Below are 20532 nucleotides of genomic sequence, written 5' to 3'. Positions count from 1 at the left end.
AAGGTAAGTAACCACCCACCAACTGAGACTGCAGACAGACCATCTTTCATTTAAGGAGAGCTTCCCCTTCATTCACCACAATGATTTTTCTTAACAAATAAGGAGCATGGCTCATTAACACAAAAGTATATTTTCAATAAGGTTAATACTCCAGTACTGTATAATTACAATCTAATAATTTAAGACTCACGAGCATTGTAAAACAACTGTAAAGGACTTTGATTATTACAATTTGCAAATGGACCAGAAAAGCTATTTACCATCATTACAAAGTTGGTTCATATTGGTAGGTTTAGCACATAGGAGAAGCAATGCATACTACACAATTAAATCTCATTTTACAGCTCTGCTAACCAACTGTGTAAGAACTGGAATCTGTCCCCATGGCTTGCGAAGGATTTTTCCCATAACATTAAGAAGAAAGAAAAAAACAACAGTGGTGAAATTCTGCAACTGTAGCATTAATAGGACCCTGCTGAAGTCTAACTTAAAAAATTCACAGTCTCTAAGGCATTTAATACCAGATTTTTGTTGGTGTACCATTCTTTTTAATAACAGCATCTAATTAAAACATCTGTAAAATGCTGACAGTTTTAATTTTATGTAAAATTTGAAAAACAAAAAACAGGATCTGCTCTAATGAGAGGAAAGATTCTAACAGTAGTTATTATTAACAATGGTAATATTTTAATTTAAAAGTCAATTCTAGATCTGATAATCACTGCCTTTAAATTACAGCAGAGACATACTCAGTGAAATTGCTACAGTCTAATGCTCTGTTAGTCTTCGCAGTTTTCTTGAGTATTTCCAGTGAGTTTTACAGTTTAGCTTATTCAGCAGAAGAACTCGACACTTTTCAGAGTGGGCTTTTTTCATCAGCCATTTCCTGAAAACAAACAGAACTCTCTGCCACGCTCTCTATGTCAGGCATGAAAGCAGCTGTGTTGTAGTTCTTCTGGTGCTGGGTATCTTATCTGCTGAGCAGCTAAGATCCCTAATCACATCCTCATGCAACTACTACTGGAAAAGGGCCTTGCTCTGACTGCACTGGGGCCATGTGCCAATTCTCTTCCCGTTCCCAGCTCAAAGGGAAGGAGTTGAGGGCTAGGTTTCTGATCCAATGCATGCACTGATCCTGTGACCTTAATTTGTGAAGCAAGAGTAAAGGAAACGATGAAATATCTGCTTCTTCAAACTATTCCATTTCTCATAGCATATGGCCTAGGATATGTTCCACCGCCTCTGGGAAACTCTCACAGGTTAAATAAGGAGATGGATTGATTTTGTCTTCATCTCCTGGTCGATATTTACCTGTAACAAATGAACAAACAGATGTATTTACCAAGCTCCTTGGGGCATCCTTTTTTTTTCCCTTTGAAAACAGCAGCCTTCTGGAGTCAGTAACAGCTAGACACAGGACGCCCATCTGATGTTCTCCTGCAACAAACATCTCACAGGTCTTTTCCAAACAAACAAGGAACTTTACTGAAGCTTCTGCCAAGGGGCAGCTCCAGCTCAAGCACAGAGGTGCTTATGCAGTGGTTTCAACCTGCTGTGCTATACTGGTGTAATTCTTTCACTGATTACTCAGCAATGTAAGTTCTTGAAATGATAATGCTGTCATCTTCCCTGCTGACTCGTATGAGAAAAAGCAGGATTACTCGTTTTCATTTTTAACATATTGGACCGTATGGCACGAGCCCCTCAGAAAGAGGTGGTTCTATCACAGTATCAGTAATGTTCATGATACCTGTAGGCTGCTCAAGGTTCCAGTTTAGATAATGACCCATGTAATTACTGGGGAATGTCATCAAACTTCCTGAATGAGCAGAGGTTACATTGATATGGCCAATCTTGGCAATCTAAGATGTCACAATAACAATTCTCTGGATTCTTTGACTAGTGCCCAGGATTCTAGAGTCGCTGAAAAAGATTCACATCTACGTGTTCAACCACTCCCACCCATCACTTCATACCACCCTGCGATCAGGTCAGAGTCTGCACTCTAGCCCTGTCGTTGAAACATTGAATACAATCTGCAGCCTATCCTGGCTTAATTGCAATTTACTGCTTGACAGGCTGTAAAGCTGCAGCTGAGGAAATGTATCTGCTTCATTCACCCCAAAAGGAGTTGCTCCATAATATGCTCAGGCCCTCCCTGCAGATTCTTGGTGCACCAAACTGCAGGGATGGCAGGCCCCTAAAAATGCCTAGGCTACACCCAGGCCCCTCTGCTTTGGGCACGCGGGCTGCCAGTGCAAGGACAAGGTCATGGAATCCACCTCTGTCCCCAGAAATGAGCACACCATCGAGTACTTACCCGTCCTCACCAAAATCCCACGCATGCCTGCATTCTGTGCCCCGCCAACATCATCCCTGCAGTCCTGCGACAGAACGGGAGATCATTTGTGGTCAGATGCATAATTTGTTAACCAGAGGCTCATGACGTTCTCTGCCTTGCACATCACCGACCAGTCACTTAAACACAGCTACACCGAGTCAAATCCCTTAGCAACCTATTAGGCAAACTGCCACAGGAATGGTTTGCTCTGTGCTGTTGCCTAATCAAACAGTGAGACCTAATCAATGCAGGAACAGAGCTGTTAAGTCACTGGGTGATTTTAGAAAGGGCATCAGAGACACTTCATTAGCAGGAGCTAATTGTCAGCAGGCTTTCCGTGCTCTCAGGCAGGACACTTAGGGCTTCTCCAGAAGTCACTGAAGTAAGAGAACTAACCCCATGGACTACACCTTAAATCATGCCAGTTTGGGCGTTTCAGTTTTCACCCTTTATTTAATCAAAGATGGGTTCACAGCACCTGGGAGGTACCTACACACACTGTGTTAGAAGGCAGGTGAGAAGGCATTAGGTCTCCACGTACATCACCAATCATGACGGCCTCCTCTGGGGCACAGCTGGTCCCTCGTAGAGCTTCTAGGAAGAAAGTTTTCTCTGGCTTCCCCACCACTGTTGCTTTGGTGTCTGTTGCATATTCCAGCCCAGTCACAAAAGGTCCAGGTCCCAGAGCCAAGCCATTTTTTTTCTTGAAATACCGGGCTTTATGTATGGCTATAAGAGGAGCACCATCCAAAATCAGCCTGAAGGGTGAATGAGGAAGAAAACACGCAACTTATATTAAAGATACTTACAGCCGAAGGCCCCATTTTGCTTTTAAGTCGATGACAAAACTTTCACGGAGACCCAAATGATAACAGGGATTTTATAAAGCTAACATTCACGTGAAGAGTTAAGTAAAGTTCCTTCCTTCCTTTCTTACGTCCCGGAACAGCTAATAAAAAATTCCCACAAAGAAAGGAGTTACTACCTTGAGGATTTTAACAGGTAACTTTTTAAAATAATATCTCTATTTTAAAAATCGCTAATGCAATTAGATTCATTACTCTAAGCAACCTCACCTTTTGCTAAGGCCAACATCCTAACATTAGGACCCACCCGACTTTCCCATGCAACAAATTTAAAATATATTAGCCACAGGTAGCGACCATAGGTGGCAGATGGATGGCCACAGCCTTCACCTCCTTGCCTGGACTGCGGACACGGCTGAGCTTCCAGGATGCTGCTGCAGGAAATCTACAGAGCAGGCAGTCAGCCCAGCAGCTCTTAGGGCTGTTGCTATCTCCTCTAACAGCCAAATATCAACGTGTTTCGGGCAGAGATGGGTGTTCAGGGGTGAATCCTGAGTAGCAGGTGGATCACTTTACCTTAATTTTGTATTTTAGTGTTGGAGGAAGTGCAACAAGTTACTTGAAGAAGCACACAGATATTGGGCACATTCACACCGCTGCCTGCTAGCTGGCCTACCTGTAAAAAACCTGCACAATACACGGGACTGTCTGTAGTGGGTGGAAAAAACACAGAACTGGAAAAGCAGAAGTTACTGGGAAACTGCTGTTTCTCCACCAATCTCAACCAGCTCCTGAGCCTCACTACCTCACTGTCAGTCCTGCTTGAGGGCTCTCCTCTGACCTTTGCCTTGTCAAACCTTTGTGGCAGGGAGTGTCTCGTTAGCACACGGTGCCTGGATCAATGGGGCCGTGACAGCAGGGTAGTAAAGAGAAGTTTAGGACAGCTTGCTTTCACAGGCTCTGGACCTACTCCCTCCAGAATCTTTGATTCTTCCATTTCCACTGCCTCTGGTTGATTTTTCTTAGAGCCAACCCAGCAGCTACCCGTTCTGTAACAAAGGGAAATGTGCACGGCAGCAGCTGGGGCTGAGGAATCCTCCGGGTATGACCAAGCACAGCAACATCACCGCAGTCCTCCCTCTCCCAGCCTCGGGTTCAGTAAAAAGCCCTCCTGACAGCATCCATAAAAGCTGAGGCAGTGACTGCCAAACGCCTCCCGCTGGATTTTACGGCACCTTCTTCAGGTACTGCAGACAACTCAAGTCTTTATCACAACAGGTAGAAATGTAACAAGCACAGCAGAAACAGCCAGGCTGGGGGACAGAAGGGAACCATTGGCAGTTACCTTCAGAGCAGAAAGATGGCTTTCTTTTCTCCTCAACTCTGCCTGATTTACAAAAAAAAAAAAAAAAAAGGCCTTAAGAAAATAAAATCTTGCTTTGGCCCTTCACTGCCTTTCTGGAGCTCTGATGTGTCTCTGCTCACAGAGGCTGGCTCAGGTTGGCTGCTTGCTCCTTGGGGGCTGCCTGTTCTTTTCCACGTGCCTGCAGAGCAGCCTGTGTACTCTCAGCAATGCAGAAATGGTAATACTTCATTTCACTTAATTATCACAAAATATTTCTATTGGATCAATGCATTTCAAAGCAAGCTCCATAACAAGGGAGCTGGCATGTGTCTCTGCGAGCAGCCAGATACGTTCACAGTGGGAGGATGTCTCTAGGACACAGAAGAATTTAATTTGACAGCCACACTACAGCCACTTACATTCAGCAGTTTACAGGAAAGATCTCACCCGAGAGAATTCTTGTAAATGTGGCATCAAAATCCCATGTTTATGAAAACAGAAATTTGATCTCAGCCATTCCAAATGGTGCCTAGAGAAGGGCCTCGCTCTGTGTATCTAGTTTTGGGTTAGATTTACCTCGCCTGATGTTGGGTTTCAACCAAGTAGTTGCCTAACAGTTGCATAATATGAACGATGCCTTACAAGCAGCTCCCCTCTCCCTCAGGAGCCCAGGTCAGATAGAGGCACCTGCTCCATGGGTATCTGCATTTAATCCGGTTCACCTTAACGTTCTGCAGCGAGCACTGCAAATCCCAAGGGACTTAATTAGCTGAGCAGTAAAGGACAAGGCGTATGGACATAAGGCTGGAGAAGAGAACATGGCCAGGAGTTAATGCTTCCTTTAGACCAAACAATACTGACACCTGCAGCATGATGCACGGCCTCACACCTCTGCACGCACCACTGCGTCCTGCCTCGTGACCAGTCCCTGACAGCCGTCTCCCCGCTCAGTCTGCAGACAGTGCTCTGGATATAACACAGACCAGGGGAGGTCCATAGCCCAGCATCCTGAACACAAGATGCTTCAGAAACAACTGCATTTCCTTCCCTCTGAGCTGTGGGCCCTGAAGAGTCAGCTCTGAACACAGCAGCACTTTCCTCTTGAAGCACTGCTAACTCGCTTCACCTCGATGACAACTGCGGCTGCGCTTTTGCAGGTTGTTTGCAGACTGAAAGCTATGAAACCTGGGGCCAGACTGCCTGCAGCTCACAGTTAAGGCCCCAAATCCACAAAGGTTCTCTCAGACACAGGGGAGGACGCCACAATCCTCACTACGTAATGGCGATGCTGCTACCAGCCTCTTCTCCCCACGTGGAAGGATTTCCTTGCACGTAAGGGACGCAGCACAAGACAGCCCCCCTTCAAAGAGCCACGAGGAGAGGCTGACTTACCGAAAGGCCTTATTCATCATCTCGTAGTGGAAGTGCTCAGGAGCCAGTCCTACGACCACTGCGTTGGGGTCCTCAGTGGCTATCCCTGGAAGATCAAAACGTGGTACCAATGGTTACTCTGAGTGAACCAAATCTTGTTTGTACTTAGCAATATACAGTTAGCAAGTACAGCAAGTGCAATTAATCACTTTACAGCAAAAACGAGCATTTTCTCACACAGGCACATGTTGTTGAAGAGTTTTATCTATTTTAGAAATGAGGAAAGTCTCTGTGGAAAAGGTGTTGATGTACACAGACTGTGCCATCCTTCACAAAGCACACACCTCTGTGTCTGGGCAGTCAGTGCTTGTCCAGCAATGATCCCACTGCCGCCACCGAAATGCTGCAGACTACAAATTACTTTTTTCACTGAACAACTTTTTGTGAGTATCTCTCTCTCCACATATATTTGTGGGTCTTGCAGGACAGAAAAGCAGGAACATTAGTGAGTTCCACCCAGTTCTCTCACTTCCCTCTGGTCACTGAGGATACAAAGCCTGACTGTTCCACTCTGTCTGGCTATGGTGGCAAAGATGGTGTTGCAGCACGGCTTAGAAGTTGTCTCACCAAATTAGTTTTGTCTCTTCTGGGAGGTCTGTTTTTAATGTGGGCCAGTCCCCCTGAGAACAGCTTGCACCTCCTGTGTCCCTCACTGCTCTGGGGGAGAGCACAATTGTTTTACATAGCAGTGTCTCCTCTGAAGGAACTAAATATGACCCTAAAAAGCCTGTGAAGAACTAAACCAGCAATGGAAGAGCATTTACAGTATCTACAGAAGAAACTTAACCCACTGTAAATAAATCTCTCTTACTCTTGTAACAGCAGCACTTCTGCTAACACTTTTGGTCTGCCTTCACACAGCATATCCCCTGCACCTTTACTGTGACAGCTAGAGCTCCTGGGTCTCCAGAGAGTGTCATCACAGCCTCCTGGCTGATGTCTCATGCCACATGGCCTTCAGCTAGCTCAGACACCAAAATGTTGCATGCAGAGATGTCATGGGGATTTGTGACACCACCCGAAAGCATCTGGGTCCATTAACCATGAATGGATTACATTCATCCATCTGCGACCAACTTTACAGAGAGATTATCCAAGAATAATTCAATAGCAGTCACTAACAGGAATTTAAAACAATCTCCAGTGTACTTAAACGTTTCAAGAGCAGCACTGAGAGAATCTGAGCCAAACCGCTTGCAGAAAAAAGAAACAGAACAATCCATACCAGATCCAAGCAATGCAGAAAATGCCGCCAATGTATTCCTCTGATATCTCTGTCTTTGGTATTTTACACAGAATTAACATCAGCTACTGTGAATCTGATGGAAAGATCCCAAACACACAGAGATTAAACTGATTTAACTTCAGTGAAATCAGCTGCTGCCTCAGCTGTTTCTGACCCAGGAAAGCCTTCCTGAGAACACAAGCACAGAATATTGCTGGGGGCCTCTTTCTCTGGATACGATGACAGGTGGAACAGATTATCAGGTGTTATGGCTTTCACAGCCCACAGAGGCTTTTCTCTTGAACACCTATCCATCTGAAGATTACTGAATAGAGCATGGCACTAAAATTTAACAGGAAACGTAAAGTTTTATGCATGTCTTGCTCCTAGCAAGAGTAGAACCTACTTAAATTAATACAGCAGTGAGGATCTCAGCTCATAAGGCAAGGGGCAGGGAGCAGCAGCAAGCCAGCTGCATTTTCACTGCCTTGATGCTCTAGGTGAAAGACCACTCACAACCCAATGTACTGATTCCAACTCTGAGCGTGTTAAAAGCATGGATTTCTTCACTACTCGTGAAATGAAGACTTAGTTAAGTTGAGGACTAACTGACCTAGTTTCAGGCACCTGCCTGAGGTGTCCATGCTAGCATGGATCACCTTCTCCTCCTCTTATTGCTGTGGGAGGGAAATGTGCACATCTGAAAGGAAAGCAGCTTCTCACTGGGTCTTTAGAGGTGACTATCAGGGTGACAAAGCACCCACTTAGGTGGTACAGTTATGGAGTGAGAGCTAGGTGGTCAATACAAGGTTTTCCATTTAATAATTATCTATTAAGAGAGAACTAGACTCCTGTGTGTGCCCACACACCAGCTTCTCAGCAACACGTGTGACTGCTGGCCTGACAATACACTCAGGACGCTTTGATCACTTTGACACTGAACATTCCCTAAGATCTCCAACAGACAGTGAGACAAAACATGCTGCAGCAGCATAGGACCAACAACAGACAAGCAAACTGCTGGAAGTACTAGTTCTTTATGGACATAATCTCCCTACAATAGCTGAGGGACATCTGGTTTCCACTAAATCGTAACATTCTTGCTTTAAAACATTTCAACATTTGTAGGCGCAATAAATCTCCAATGATCTGGTGATAAATATTACTTTCTATGCTGGAAATTAATAACAAGGCATCAATTTTTTATTTTTTTTTCTGAATTCCTGCCTATTCCCACTACTCCTCAAGAAGCTATCACAACCACAACTTCAAACTGCTTAATGTTAAGTTTAATAGCGGAAAGGGCCATTATGACTCTGGAGAGTCCATGATTCAGGCTTTGTTGTAGCTAGTAAAATACATACATGTGTTGTTCTACAAAACATTTCTCAGTGTTTCATTATTCAGAGGTTCAGCACCTCCTCCCATGTTGTTTCCTGAGCACCTCACCTGTGAAGTCAGGCAGGGCCTTATCATCCACCAGGAGGAGAGGCCGCACCTGCTTCTGCTCCAGAAGATTTCTGGCTGCTGTCAGGGATGTGAAGATTTCATTTTCAGCAATGTCGAAGCCCAGTTTCGTCAGCCTCTCCAGCAGGTCTCTCTTGCACTCCTTCGTTGTGTTGGTCACAAACCGAATCGTAACCGGAGCGCTGCGCAACCTGATGGATGGAGAGCAAAGACACATTTGCCATGGACTACTTTACATTTACACACTTCTTATGGCTTTTGGGGACTGAAAAAAGGCAATGTTTGTCTAAAGGCTGCAGATGAAAAGACTGTATACATCTTAAACTACTGGTGCCAAGCTCAGAAGAAACAAGGCTGTTAGCTTCTGTGCAGAATGGAGGGCAATGTGAAACAGATGGCAAGAGTTACAGCTACCTAGCACAAGATCAAGACATCCCTGCTTTGCTTCTACCAGGAAAAGGCTGGAGGAAAATAGTGATTCTGAACTCCATCCTCACAGCAGTATCAAGCACATCTACAATTAATTGCAAATAGTTTGAAAAGCCTTTTAATTCAAACAAGGTAATAAATAAGCCAGGCCTGTGTTCTGGATCAACAGCATCCTAAACTAAAACAAATTGATAGGAGAAGCTTGCTGCTAAGTTAACATACAGAACTCCACACGCTGGGTGAATTTCACAGCAACTACAGCTCATTCAGAAGTTGCAGGATGCTCTAGGAGCCTGTGTTATCTGTGCGGTGATTTTATGTCAGCTTTTGCAGCCATTTCTCCCTTTCCTCAGGAACAATGATCCTCACATAAAACCATATTATTGCTCTACCCTGATAGTACATACTATTGAACAGCCAAATAATTTTAAGTGACAATTTCAGTGGCATCTCCTTTAATTATTCCCCCACCATCACTTTCTCTGTTGCTATAGAAACAAACACTGGCACCAGGACTGCACGAAGAACATCAGAATGAAGTTGGTCAATGCTGAAGACCTCCTCGCACCTGCCTCTTCCTTTTCATTTGTTCTGATGTGCAGAAGGATGCACTCACCTTTCACAAGTATGAACTGGTATTAGAAAAAAAAAAAAAAGCCTGTGTTTGCTAATAAAGTGATTATTATTTCCTTTAACCTCCCATTATTTATTTTATCTTACTGAAAGGTAACCCTCCAAATGGAATCTACCCATTTGTCCCCTAAGCAAGCTGCAGGCTGATAGTTTCAGCTTCTCTTTAGGAAGGACAATGACACGGATGAACAGAAAATAGCATGAGACACTATTTTGTTTGAACCTCTAAGCAGAAAGTCCTGTCTGTTCTTTGCAGTGAAATGACGTTTGCTCTGCGTACCTGTGAGAGATGGCTGAGGCTGACAAATGGCACCAGATGCTCCCTGCACCTTATCCCTTCCCTAATTCCCTCCCTTGCCAAAACTAGCGCTGAGCCTGCCTGGGCACAACTCAATAGGAATCAAGCAGAAGCACAGCAGGAGACAGAGAAGAATCAGTGGATTTACAAAACAGTTTGTCTTCTCATTCTACAGAAGCCATTTCCTCTGTCCTGCATGCTGCCTGAGGGCTTGGAGGTGAGCAGAGCCCAGGAGAGATACTGAGTTGCTCTTGATAGCATCACTACTTTGCAATAGATCTATAAATACACAAAGCACACAAAAGTATGTGCGCACACACGGATTTCTGAGAATGCTGACTCTCATCTGGCACAAGTTCTCTCCACAGCACAAAACACCAAGAAGACAGGATCCAGTGAAGGAATGAGTAATGAAAGGATACCCAACAAACACTTCAGTAGTTTTTAGTTGCTTGCAATTTTACATCTTTAAAAAAATAAATATTGCCACAAAATTACCTGTGAAAAGCAAAGCAGTTTCCTAATACCTCTGAGCTTTGCAGACAAACAGTCTAGCTTTATGAAAACTTAAGGAGTCAATACAACTTCAGTAAAAATTTCCTGTGCTTAACTCAGCCCTATTCCTCTCCCTTGACTAAAACTTATTCTTCCCCCCCATGGCAACACACATCTCTCTCTGTTGCTTTTCTTCATCCTTTGCAAGATTAATTCTCCAGGGAAACAGCTTCAGAAAAAAAAGAGTACAGAGATCCCTGGGGTTGCACAGCCTACTTTGCTAGCAACTAGTTTTGATTAAATCATTTTACTATGTCTCCGTTTCTTTAGACACCCTTTTAACGAGAAGGAAGAGGTACTGAACTGTCCTGTTTATGAACACAAAGAAATTCCTAAAAAAGATAGGCTGCATTATCAAACGTTTCTCTAAATAGCAAAAAAAAACCTCTAAAAATAACAAAGCAAATGCTTGGCTGAAAGAGCACATGAAACAAGGACGCTGCAAAGGATGCCTCGGTCACCAGGCCATGATGTGTTCTCCCTGTTATTCCAATTTAGCTCACCACAGGTTTAAGGGCTCAGACACCTGAGCAGGTTCCTGCAGCTAAACAAAGCTCTGAGCATCAGGTGAGCTGAAGTGACTGGAAGGGGGTAATTCAGGGTAACACCTTCCACTTTGGGTTAAGGCTGCAATCCCTTATCAATTAGCTGGTTTTGTAGTCTTTTTTTCTGTCTAGAAAAGGCTTAGAGAGGACCTAGATAGTGACTTAGGAAAGCTGCAGGGGCTCAGGTGGTACATGGTGGCATGTCACTCTCTGGGCCCGTTGCTGACTTCTCCTGGTATTGACACAGGTGTAAATGAAAGCAGAATTCACATGTTTGCTTATCCATACCAGCATAAAAAGGCAGGATCTTCAGGCCCGTTTACTTGAAGAAATGTCTTTGTGCAAGCAGCAGTGACACAACCTATCAGAGGACATCGGAAAAAGGTGGCTTGCCTTTTAAGAGCTTCCTGAGCGCCTGGCACAGCTGAGTCTTCAACGTGAAGTGTGCCGCTGAGATCCACCAAGACAGCTTTCAGCGCGCGCCGAGCTGCCATCCTTCCTTCCCCAGGGAAAAGGCAAATAAATGAAACAACAGAAAACTGGTTAGCAGACAATGGATAATAAAAATAAGGAACTCAGTTAAGCGCCTCATTTGTGCCAAGCCCGGTATTACTCAGAACATTACTCGTAGTATTAAATGGGCCCCTTTAGACAGAGAAATAAAAGGCAGTGTTTAAAAAAAATACATAATTGATGGGGTGGTATTTTCCCAAAGACGCTATATATGGAAATCAGGTGCTATTTGTTTTTTAAGTGCCTTTATTTGTGCGCGTCAAAAATTCTCTAAACAACTAAGACTGTTGGGAAGAGGATCATTAGGTCTGGTATTGCTGGTTCAAGGCCTCAGCAAGCACATTTCGGCAAGTCCCAGCGACACCGGTGGTGTTGTTCAAGTAAAAATAAATACAATACCACTAAGCAATGATACACGGCTCCGACTATAAAGCTCAAAAGGCTCTGAAAAAGTGGATGCTGTTAATTTTATTTTTGCAAGCTGGATCTGCAGCGATCCAGCCCGCGGCACGATTCAGGTGTCCTAATTCGTAGGCTATGCAGTGGCTGACTGCCTGCGTGCCAGCAAGGACTCTGCAGACTGCTGCTGGCCTGGAAGATCTCAGGGCTCCAGGATAATCAGCACCCAGAGGGGTTACTCCTGCCTCTTGCAGAGGGGGCACTCGAGCAGCTTTTCTGTCACATAAATGAGTGCAAGAGAGTTGGCCTCAAACAGAAGCCAGCCCTCGAAGTATAAAGACACAGGGGAAGAAAACAGTGAGGTTATGTGCAAGTCTAAAACCTGTCTTCAGAAACTACTGCTTTATAGGTGTGTTGCAAGTGCTGTATATTTTGCTACGTGCAAGTTTTCTGAGCCTTCCAGAGCAAATATCCAGTACAGAAGCATTTTTTGCTGCCTGTTGCACAGTAACAACCATCCAATCTGCCATCACTGCAGAAAATCCTTCTGGTTTTCTGTTGGGCTGTTTGGTTACAGGCACAACATGTAGCACAGGTGTACTTTTTAAAACACTTAAAATAGCCAGCACCATGACCAGAACTTGCTTTATTACAGCTGATTTTCCGTCATGATACTTTTATCTTTGGAGATGGATTTATCAGCTACCAAGACCACATGAACTTGATGTCTAAGGTACAAGATGCACGCACAGAACTTTATGAGATGCCTCCTTTGTTATTGTTGCCAATTCCCCACAATAAGAAACCAAAAAAAAAAAAAAAGCTTATTTTATAGTATGCCAGTTGCTACACAGGCCAAGGTTAGGCATCGATGATAAGAAACTGACACAACTCCTACAGGAGCGTCATCAGCTCCACGGGAAGAGGGCTTCTTCTGCATGTGAAACACTTGTGCAGGTGAAATGCCTGAATAGACCTGAATTTCACCAAAACGCAGAATGGCTGAGGTGGGAAGGGACCCAGCAGGGTCACCCGGGGCACGCTGCACAGGAGGGCACCCAGGCGGGTTTGGGGTGTCCCTGGGGAGCCTGTCCTGGTTCTGTCACCTCACAGCACAGAAATGCCCCTAACACTGAGCCAGATCCTCCTGAGCTTCAGTTTTATAGTTTTATAGGATCACAAAACCATTAAAAGTTGGAAAAACCTCCAATATCAGCTGGTCCAGCCACCACCCTGCCAGTTTGTGCCCGGAGCCTCTCATCCTGTCACTGGGCACCACTGGAAAGCGCCGGGCTCCATCCCCTCGACCCCCTCCCCTCAGATATTCACACACATTAATGACTTTTTTGTTTTATTTTTTTATTTTTTTCACAACTCTGTGTTATCACTGCCAAAAGAAACTTCCCTCAGGCACTTCAGCCCAGTACAGGGCATTTTAAGCATTTTAAACATTACAAAAGTGGCTGCAGCTGCATGTGCCCCCTGCCCACCACACAAGGCTGCGCCCTCTGAGGTGCCTCCCCTCAGGAGCCCCATGCACCTCCCCCGCCATGTTGCCAAGGGCACGAGGACGCAACCCCCCTCTCCCCCCCATAATTGAGATGGTACCGCCCCACCCCACCGCTTTACAACGGGCAGCTGGGCCGGCCCACTCTCCGGAAGGGGAGTCTCCGTGCTTAACGCTGTCCCCCCCTTCCCTGTTCGCGTGGTTCCGCCCGCCCCGTTAGCGCACCCACAGGGCGGGCGGGCGCACTCGGCCGCAGAGGGGGGGGCAGCAGCGCGGGGTGCGCCCCGAGCCCCCCCCCCTCCACCCCTCCGCACCCACCTGGCTCACGGCCGCCCAGCTCCCCCCGGGGCCCTCACGGAGCGGGGCTGCCCGGCGCTGCGCCGCCTCGGCGGGAGGGGGCGGCGCTGAGGGGCGGCCCCGCTCCGCCCTCGGGGGCTCCCGGCAGGCACCGCGCGGGGCAGCCCGGGTCCTGCCGCCGCTGCTTCACCTCAGCGAGGCGGCGGTGAGGCGGCTGCGGGGCGCTCCGCGTGCGAGTAGTTAAATGTCGATATATTTTTATATATCTGCCGCCCGGGACCGAGCTAAAGCCTTCCTGAGGGTTTTTTTTTCTTTTTACAGAGCCTTTTTAGGGGTGCGCAGTGACAGGAGGAGAGGCGCCGGGCACAAAGTGAGGCCCAGGAGGTTCTGGCTCCGGGTGATGGGCGTGGGGTTGGGCTGGGGGATCTCCAGCTCCCTTCCGACCCCGTTCGTTTGGCTGCGGTAGTGGCAAAAGGCCCCCGGCCACCTGCGGTACCACGCTGTGTCCGTCTGCAGGACACACAGCGTGTAGAAAGTGAGCTTAGGTTTCGTGCAGCCACATTTGAAGCCGTGGGTGGTGATGCGAGTAGGATTTCCTAAGGGGTGAGGGCATAGCTGTGAGTTACGTGATTTATGGTCAGAGTTTTGCATGCCGGTTGTACAGCAAAACCCATGCTACGACTGAAATCACAACACTGCAGTGTAAGGTAGGATGTTGTAGGCAAACGGAACATGAGACTCCTTTGTGAGCATCCAAACCCATCGCTTTCCTGCCCTTCCCTTCACCTGTTACCATGCCCTCCAAAACCTTTAATTAAACTATACAGGCACACAGGCCCGGTCCATTATCACTGCTCGAAGTTGCACTAAAGGCTCAGATGAGTCCCCTGAGGTTCATTTTAACTCCAGCCAGCCGTGCTAGGAGCCACCAAACTGCGCTTTGCTGCTGTGAAACCCTCTTCTGTTTCCAAACGCTTCCTAGAAACGATCTGGCAATTACTCTATGGTGGGAAGTCACAGTCTTCATCCTGTTCTGTTCTGGGTACTGTCAGTTCTGTGCCAGGTACGAGTGAGAATGCTCTTTGTGCTTTGAAGTGACTACTGGAGCGCAGGTTGCTTTGCAGGCACAGCTCCGTGCCAGGTAGAAACTTTCCTCCATGTTCATGGTAGTGAAGAACCTGAGCCCTGGCCAGGTTTGAGGGCAGTTCCAGCACAGTCACCTGTTAGCGGTGGAAAACGCAGATATTGCAAGTAGTAGGCAAATAAAAAGGAAAAATAAAAAAGGTGAGGAAGTGCTTTGCCTAATTTAAACTTCTTTTACAGCAGGTACTTCAGAACTACTCAAAGCCACACGAGGCAGTATAGTTACTCCCCTGCTCTCTCTCTCCAATCCTTCCTTCTCTGCCTGTTAGCTGCCTACATTCTTGCCCTCTTCCACGCTCATTACCTGGAGACCTGATTTCCAGCTGCCATCCCACTTTGCATCACTGTTTCTCAGCTGGCAGGTAAAACTGTCCCAGTTCTGCCTCAGGTGAAGGATTCTTGCTGCACAGAACTACTGTGCCTCTCTACCACACGCATCAAATCGATTTTGAAATGCTCCCTGGGCTGTAAGGCATGCGTTGAGACCTCAGCCTTTCTGAGAGGACAGGAGGAAGGGGGAAATCAGTTTTTACCCATCTTCAGAGTTGCTGCTTGTAGTCTTTAGTGCCAGCTTATATTTTCATAAGACCTGGTGTTTTCAGGCAAAACAGATGAAGAGGAAACACTGTGCAGGCAGTGCTTCAGACCAGCTCAGTGCTCCAACCCAACACATCAGCAATAAATAAATCTTCCGCTGCTTTTATACCGCTGGCCAACACACCTTCAGCAATCAGCAGCCAAAGCATCACAGATCAAAGTGCAGCACAGCACAACTCAACCTCTGGTTATCCACGTTTTATCTGTTCCATGTAAGTACTCTCCAGTTAACATGAAAGAAGACATATGTATGAAAATATATGATCCAGACTATGCATACCCTAGTCAGCTCTGTATTAAACAAAGATTACTCTAAGGAATACTTTGTAACGCACCTACCTGCTCTAGAACCTAGCATGATCCTGTTCTGCCTCTGGCCAGTTGTCCTGGCTCATTGGCTTTGCTACATCAGACCGAAATACAACTTCATAGCAGAGCTGGTATGAGCAAGCACCATGGTGGTAACAAAAAAGCAGAGTATTTCATGGAAGAACAGTAACTTTGGTACCTGGAGCAGTCTGAGTTCTGAGGTGTTTCCATTGTACATGGATATGAAGTGAATTATGAAAGAGAGTGCTTAACTTAGAAATTCAAAATTTATTTACAGGTTTTCACTAAAAAAAGGAAACAACATAAACTCTCCTCCTGCATATAGTCTGCTCTGCAAAACACTGGAATTGGAGATAATTAAATTCATTTACACATTTTACAGATTTATCTTTGTACACAACAATGTACGCTTTAGCCATCAAGACATCAGAAGAAGAGATGATAACCTAGCTGTTTTAAAATAATGAAACTGACAGGTTTCTGTCAGCCTTCCCCACTTTAAAAAATAGCTAAAAACAATTTAAGACACTTTAGCATAGTTGAACAGAAAAGTCATAAAGTTTAACTTTTCTAAAAAGGTATCTGAAGATCGGTAATCTTAAATCCAGCCTTGCTATTTAACACAGGACCTGACACAGCAGCCATAACTGAGGCAAGATCCTTTACCAAAGGCATTAACAATATTCTCTGTGAGAGAACTGCAAGATGATACCCATAGTTTCAGTGAGTTGTTAAATGAACAAAGGCAGATGGAGAGGGGGAGAAGCAGCAGCAGCAACTGACGAGTCTGCAAATTTGACTTTTTTTTTTTTAAACAAAGAATTGCATTTGAAAGGAAACATTATTCTCCCATGTTACAGAAGAAACTCAGAATATGAACAGCTCCCCACTTCCACCATATTAGTCACCACGCAGGATTAACACATTTAGGAAAAAAAAATGACAATGCTTGACAGAACAGCAACAAATGCTAAACACTACTACCACCTGCTAAATAAACACAGAGTTGCTCCGGTTTACATACAAATTTTTTGATTTTGCATAGCAGACACACCTATTTTCATCTACTTCACACCAAATGTTACTGATTTGAAAAGGCTATCGGACACCAAGAGAAAAATCCTGGTCTCAATCAAATGAGGAACACTCTGCTTCCAGTTTGAATCAAACTAGAAATTTACCCATCTGGTTTTATCTCCCTCGCTATCACACGACTTCAGTAATTTTTAACATGTTTGGAGTGTAATCCATATTCCCTTAAATAATACAGTGGTAGTAACTGAAATAAAAATTACGGTATTTTTTTTTCAATTTAGGAATAAGTTGGGAAGTATACTGAAGGAAATTCATCCCTGAGTAACAAGACATTTAAAAACCGCATCCTATTGATACACATTGCAACATATTACGACGCATACTCTAACAGTCAACGTGATTAACAGGCAGCAACAGAAAGTGTCACAGTCCAGTATATTTGCAGCATTGTTGCATTGATCCCATTATCTCATTTAATGAAACTCAAAGTGAACATTAGGAAGTAGGATAAATAGAAACAGTCTTTATTATTTTAAGTTGAATGTCAAACTGACAGCTAAACCGTGCTGGATCCCAGAAAACTCAGAGCAATGATGGCTAGCAACTTGCTTCTTTGGATGTCCAAAAGATTTTGTGACAGGTTTCTTCAACCAAACAATAGGAGGAGCACGATAGTAATGGAGTTCACTGCTATTAATGGCACTGCAGAGAAAAAACAAGAGTAATTGGAGACTACCTTCTCAGAAGCAGAAGTTTAAAAAAAAAAAAAACACCTGATTTTCCTATGTAGAATCAAGACTAGTGGAAGGAATCGGGATCAAGGCCTAAGGTACTAAAAATTAGTAGGAAGCAACAGTACTAATATTGATCACCTCTTAACTCTGACCCAAACATCCCTTTCTCCAAATGGAAACGTCTATTTCTGTCCCTGGTTTTACTACAATTTAGAAGAAACATACCAGTTTCTACTTCATGGTGAGCAAGACAAGTAAGATTTGTTACTTGCTGTTTATCTTCACTTATAAGATGAATTTTGGTATGCTTTATAGTGAAAAACTACTGGTAGCTGACAAATGAAGAGCATTTCCCTCCCCCATCCTTTCAAGCATGGGCTTACCTTTAAGAATCCCAGTAATTACATTTCCTTCACCTGGTTCTTCACATAAAACTGCACTGAGCCAATGTGAACCCGTTCCAAACCAAGCTTCCCCCCAGCTCCCAAAATCCCAGAAAAGGTAAGATGCAACAGCGGCACCACAAGCCAGAGTCAGATGTCCAAATCTGCCCTGCCTGGAAATCCCTTCCTATAGGGAATCCATGCACCAAGGATGGAAGGAACCCAAAAGAAGGACAGACTGCATGACAAGCAGCTGTTTGGTAAAAGAAAGCGACATGCCGGCATTATTTCATTAAAGCACAGAAACAAAACTTCACAGACAAGTTTAAACAAACGATCATCGTCATCTTACCTCTCATAACGGTTCGTACAGATCGAATGAGGTTCATGATCTGTGCTTTAATTCCTGGTTCCTCTCCAAATCCTCCAATCCCTTGATCACTTGCCCAGCCAACTGTGTCACATAAAAACAGGCAGCCATGTTAACAAAAAAAAAAACACAAAGACATTCAACAAACGCTATCAGCAATATTAACAAGTGATCTATCCCGGGTATGGTTGAGTTTATCACTAACATTAGAAAGACAAAGTACAAACCAATTAGCTTCATTTCAGGTTCTATTGCTTGAAACAACATAGCACAAACTGTTAAACATCTTAATGAACTCAACAGTAACCAATGTTTCTGCAAAGGAAACCCTTACCTTTTTAATACCCTGTTATTCCCAGCATGCCAGAGAACCAAATGAGTTTATTTGGACTTTAGAAAAGCATCTGCCAAAATAATGTAAAAAAATTGCCTGCATCTGCTCACAGGCCTTTCCCAGAAGATAAAAGCACAAATAATTGCTGGGTACGAAGCGACGCCTCAGAAACAAGCTACGCAATGGAAACAGAACAAATTCCAAACTGAGATGATGATTTTCTGAACTGCTATAGAAATGACACAGGAACTTTTTGGGTGGCAGCTCAGCGACCAAGACAGCGTTAACAAACATTGCAATGGGAAGGAGCATTTAGAGACGTGTTATCTGTGGCTGGCCTGCCTGCCAAAGAGCAGCACTGCTGTGTGCCACTGGAAACTGCTTGAAATGGCTTTGCTCGGTGTGTAGTGATGTTTAAAGGCAAACACAGTGTCAGGATGTCACTAAGAAAATGTCAGAAGCTTTAAAATGGCTTTCTATAAATTGTGCAGACTGCCTGCAGGACCATTTTGCATTCTCTGCGTACAGGAAGCCAGAAAGCAAGCAGTAAGGTACTCTTCATACTTTGGTATGAAATGCTGCCACACCAACAAAGTGGAAAACACAAAAGCCTCAGGAAAACACAAAAACAGGAGGGTGCGAGAAGCCAAGACTGTGGGGATACGAAGAAAACATGGCCCTGTTCCCCCCCAGCAGCTATGGGACCACGTATTTTTTGTTCCATTGCTCACAGCCCTTACACATTTGGGGATGAGCAGGGCAGAGTCAGGACAGACCGACCCTGTGTGGAGCTGCAAGGCACAACCTGTGAGTTTCTTTCCTCCAGAGACAGCTTTGGAGCAATTTCCTTGCTTTTCACCCCTTTTTCCTTTCCTGTCTCCCTCACTCTGGGTGGCAGGTTAATCCATCCCAGGTCATCTCCTGGGACACTGCACATCTTCCTGGCAGTCTGGGGTTCTTCTGTGCATTGTGGTTGGTTTCTGTGGGTTGTTACATTTTTGCTTTTGGGTGTTTTATTTTATTTTATTTTATTTTAAAGGCCGGCGATGCCCAGCCTTGAGCGCAGCAGAACGTGACTCCGCAGAGCTCCCTTCCACCGAGCGCTGCGAGCCAGAAACACCACCACACGCACACACAGAGGAGAAGGTGAGTTAAAAACACAAAAAAAAAAAAAAGAGAATAAAAAGGGATACAAAGCTGCTGACAGCAGCCCGGCGGCCATCTTCGGGGGCCGGGAAAGGGCGGGGGACGGGGCGCGGGGGTGTCGGCGGCGGCTCACCGTTGCGGAGGAAGCGCTCCTCATGCAGCACGGCGATGGCGTTGACCACCAGCAGCCCGGCCTGCAGCAGCGAGTACAGCGTGAACGCCATGGCCCCGCCGCGGGGACGGAGGGAAGGAAGGGAAGGGAAAGGAAAGGGAGGGAAGGGAAGGGGCCGGCGGCCGAGCGGGACGTGGCGGGGCGGGGCGGGGCGGGGCGGGACGGGACGGGACGGCCCCGCTGGGGCGGGCACAAAATGGCGGCCGCGCCCCGCCGTTGCCATGGAGGCTGCTGGAGGGATGGGGGCGGGAATGGCGCCGCGCTGCTGCCTGAGGGAGTGATGGAGGAGTTGGGGTTGGGACAGCACTGCAAGATCATCTGGTCCGATCTTGCCTCTGCCACTAATATCACCACTGAACCGTGTCCCCAAGCACCACGTCCAACCTTTCCTTGAACACCCCCAGGGACGGTGACCCCACCACCTCCCTGTACCTATCCACACTTTCTGACAGAAATGTCTCCTCATTTCTAACCTAAACCTCCCCTGGCACAACTTG

At 45.6% G+C, this 20532-nt stretch overlaps 2 protein-coding genes across 3 annotated transcripts; both read right to left on the bottom strand.

Moving 5' to 3' along the window:
• Positions 1-111: 111 nt before the first annotated feature.
• On the bottom strand, positions 112-13890 carry HDHD2 (haloacid dehalogenase like hydrolase domain containing 2). 2 transcript variants are annotated; one of them, XM_084304983.1, is made up of 7 exons: positions 13813-13890; positions 11469-11574; positions 8598-8806; positions 5885-5969; positions 2883-3099; positions 2321-2384; positions 112-1311 (listed from the first exon to the last, which is right to left on the bottom strand). In XM_084304983.1, the coding sequence occupies exons 2-7, from the start codon at positions 11567-11569 to the stop codon at positions 1208-1210; spliced, it is 780 nt and encodes a 259-aa protein (XP_084161109.1). In that variant the 5' UTR covers positions 11570-11574; positions 13813-13890; the 3' UTR covers positions 112-1207. The 2 variants fall into 2 exon arrangements, with proteins under 2 accessions (XP_084161109.1, XP_084161110.1); XM_084304984.1 differs by having other exon boundaries at positions 11469-11570; positions 13813-13865.
• Positions 13891-17399: 3509 nt separating this feature from the next.
• Positions 17400-20174, bottom strand: IER3IP1 (immediate early response 3 interacting protein 1). Its single transcript, XM_084305744.1, has 3 exons — positions 19997-20174; positions 18366-18467; positions 17400-17598 (listed from the first exon to the last, which is right to left on the bottom strand). Exons 1-3 carry the CDS (start codon positions 20085-20087, stop codon positions 17543-17545), a joined length of 249 nt encoding a protein of 82 aa, XP_084161870.1. The 5' UTR covers positions 20088-20174; the 3' UTR covers positions 17400-17542.
• Between the last annotated feature and the right edge of the window lie 358 nt (positions 20175-20532).

The sequence above is a fragment of the Netta rufina genome (assembly GCF_964035555.1).
Source record: "Netta rufina genome assembly, chromosome: Z".
NCBI classification, from domain to species: Eukaryota; Metazoa; Chordata; class Aves; order Anseriformes; family Anatidae; genus Netta; species Netta rufina.
Note: the sequence above shows the minus strand (reverse complement) of the source record. Positions and strands in the feature narration are given on the sequence as shown.

Bases quoted from the DNA above. Each gene is read 5' to 3' on its own strand.
- HDHD2 (XM_084304983.1), bottom strand. From the start codon at position 11,569: ATGGCAGCTCGGCGCGCGCTGAAAGCTGTCTTGGTGGATCTCAGCGGC. The intron at 8,807-11,468 runs GCAAGCCACCTT...TCCATCCATCAG, and splicing joins GCTCAGGAAGCTCTTAAAAG to GTTGCGCAGCGCTCCGGTTA. The intron at 2,385-2,882 runs GTACGTGGAGAC...GTTCTGTCGCAG, and splicing joins AGGCCGTCATGATTGGTGAT to GACTGCAGGGATGATGTTGG.
- IER3IP1 (XM_084305744.1), bottom strand. From the start codon at position 20,087: ATGGCGTTCACGCTGTACTCGCTGCTGCAGGCCGGGCTGCTGGTGGTC. The intron at 18,468-19,996 runs GTGAGCCGCCGC...TATGTGACACAG, and splicing joins GGAGCGCTTCCTCCGCAACG to TTGGCTGGGCAAGTGATCAA. The intron at 17,599-18,365 runs GTAAGATGACGA...TTTTCTCTGCAG, and splicing joins TGTACGAACCGTTATGAGAG to TGCCATTAATAGCAGTGAAC.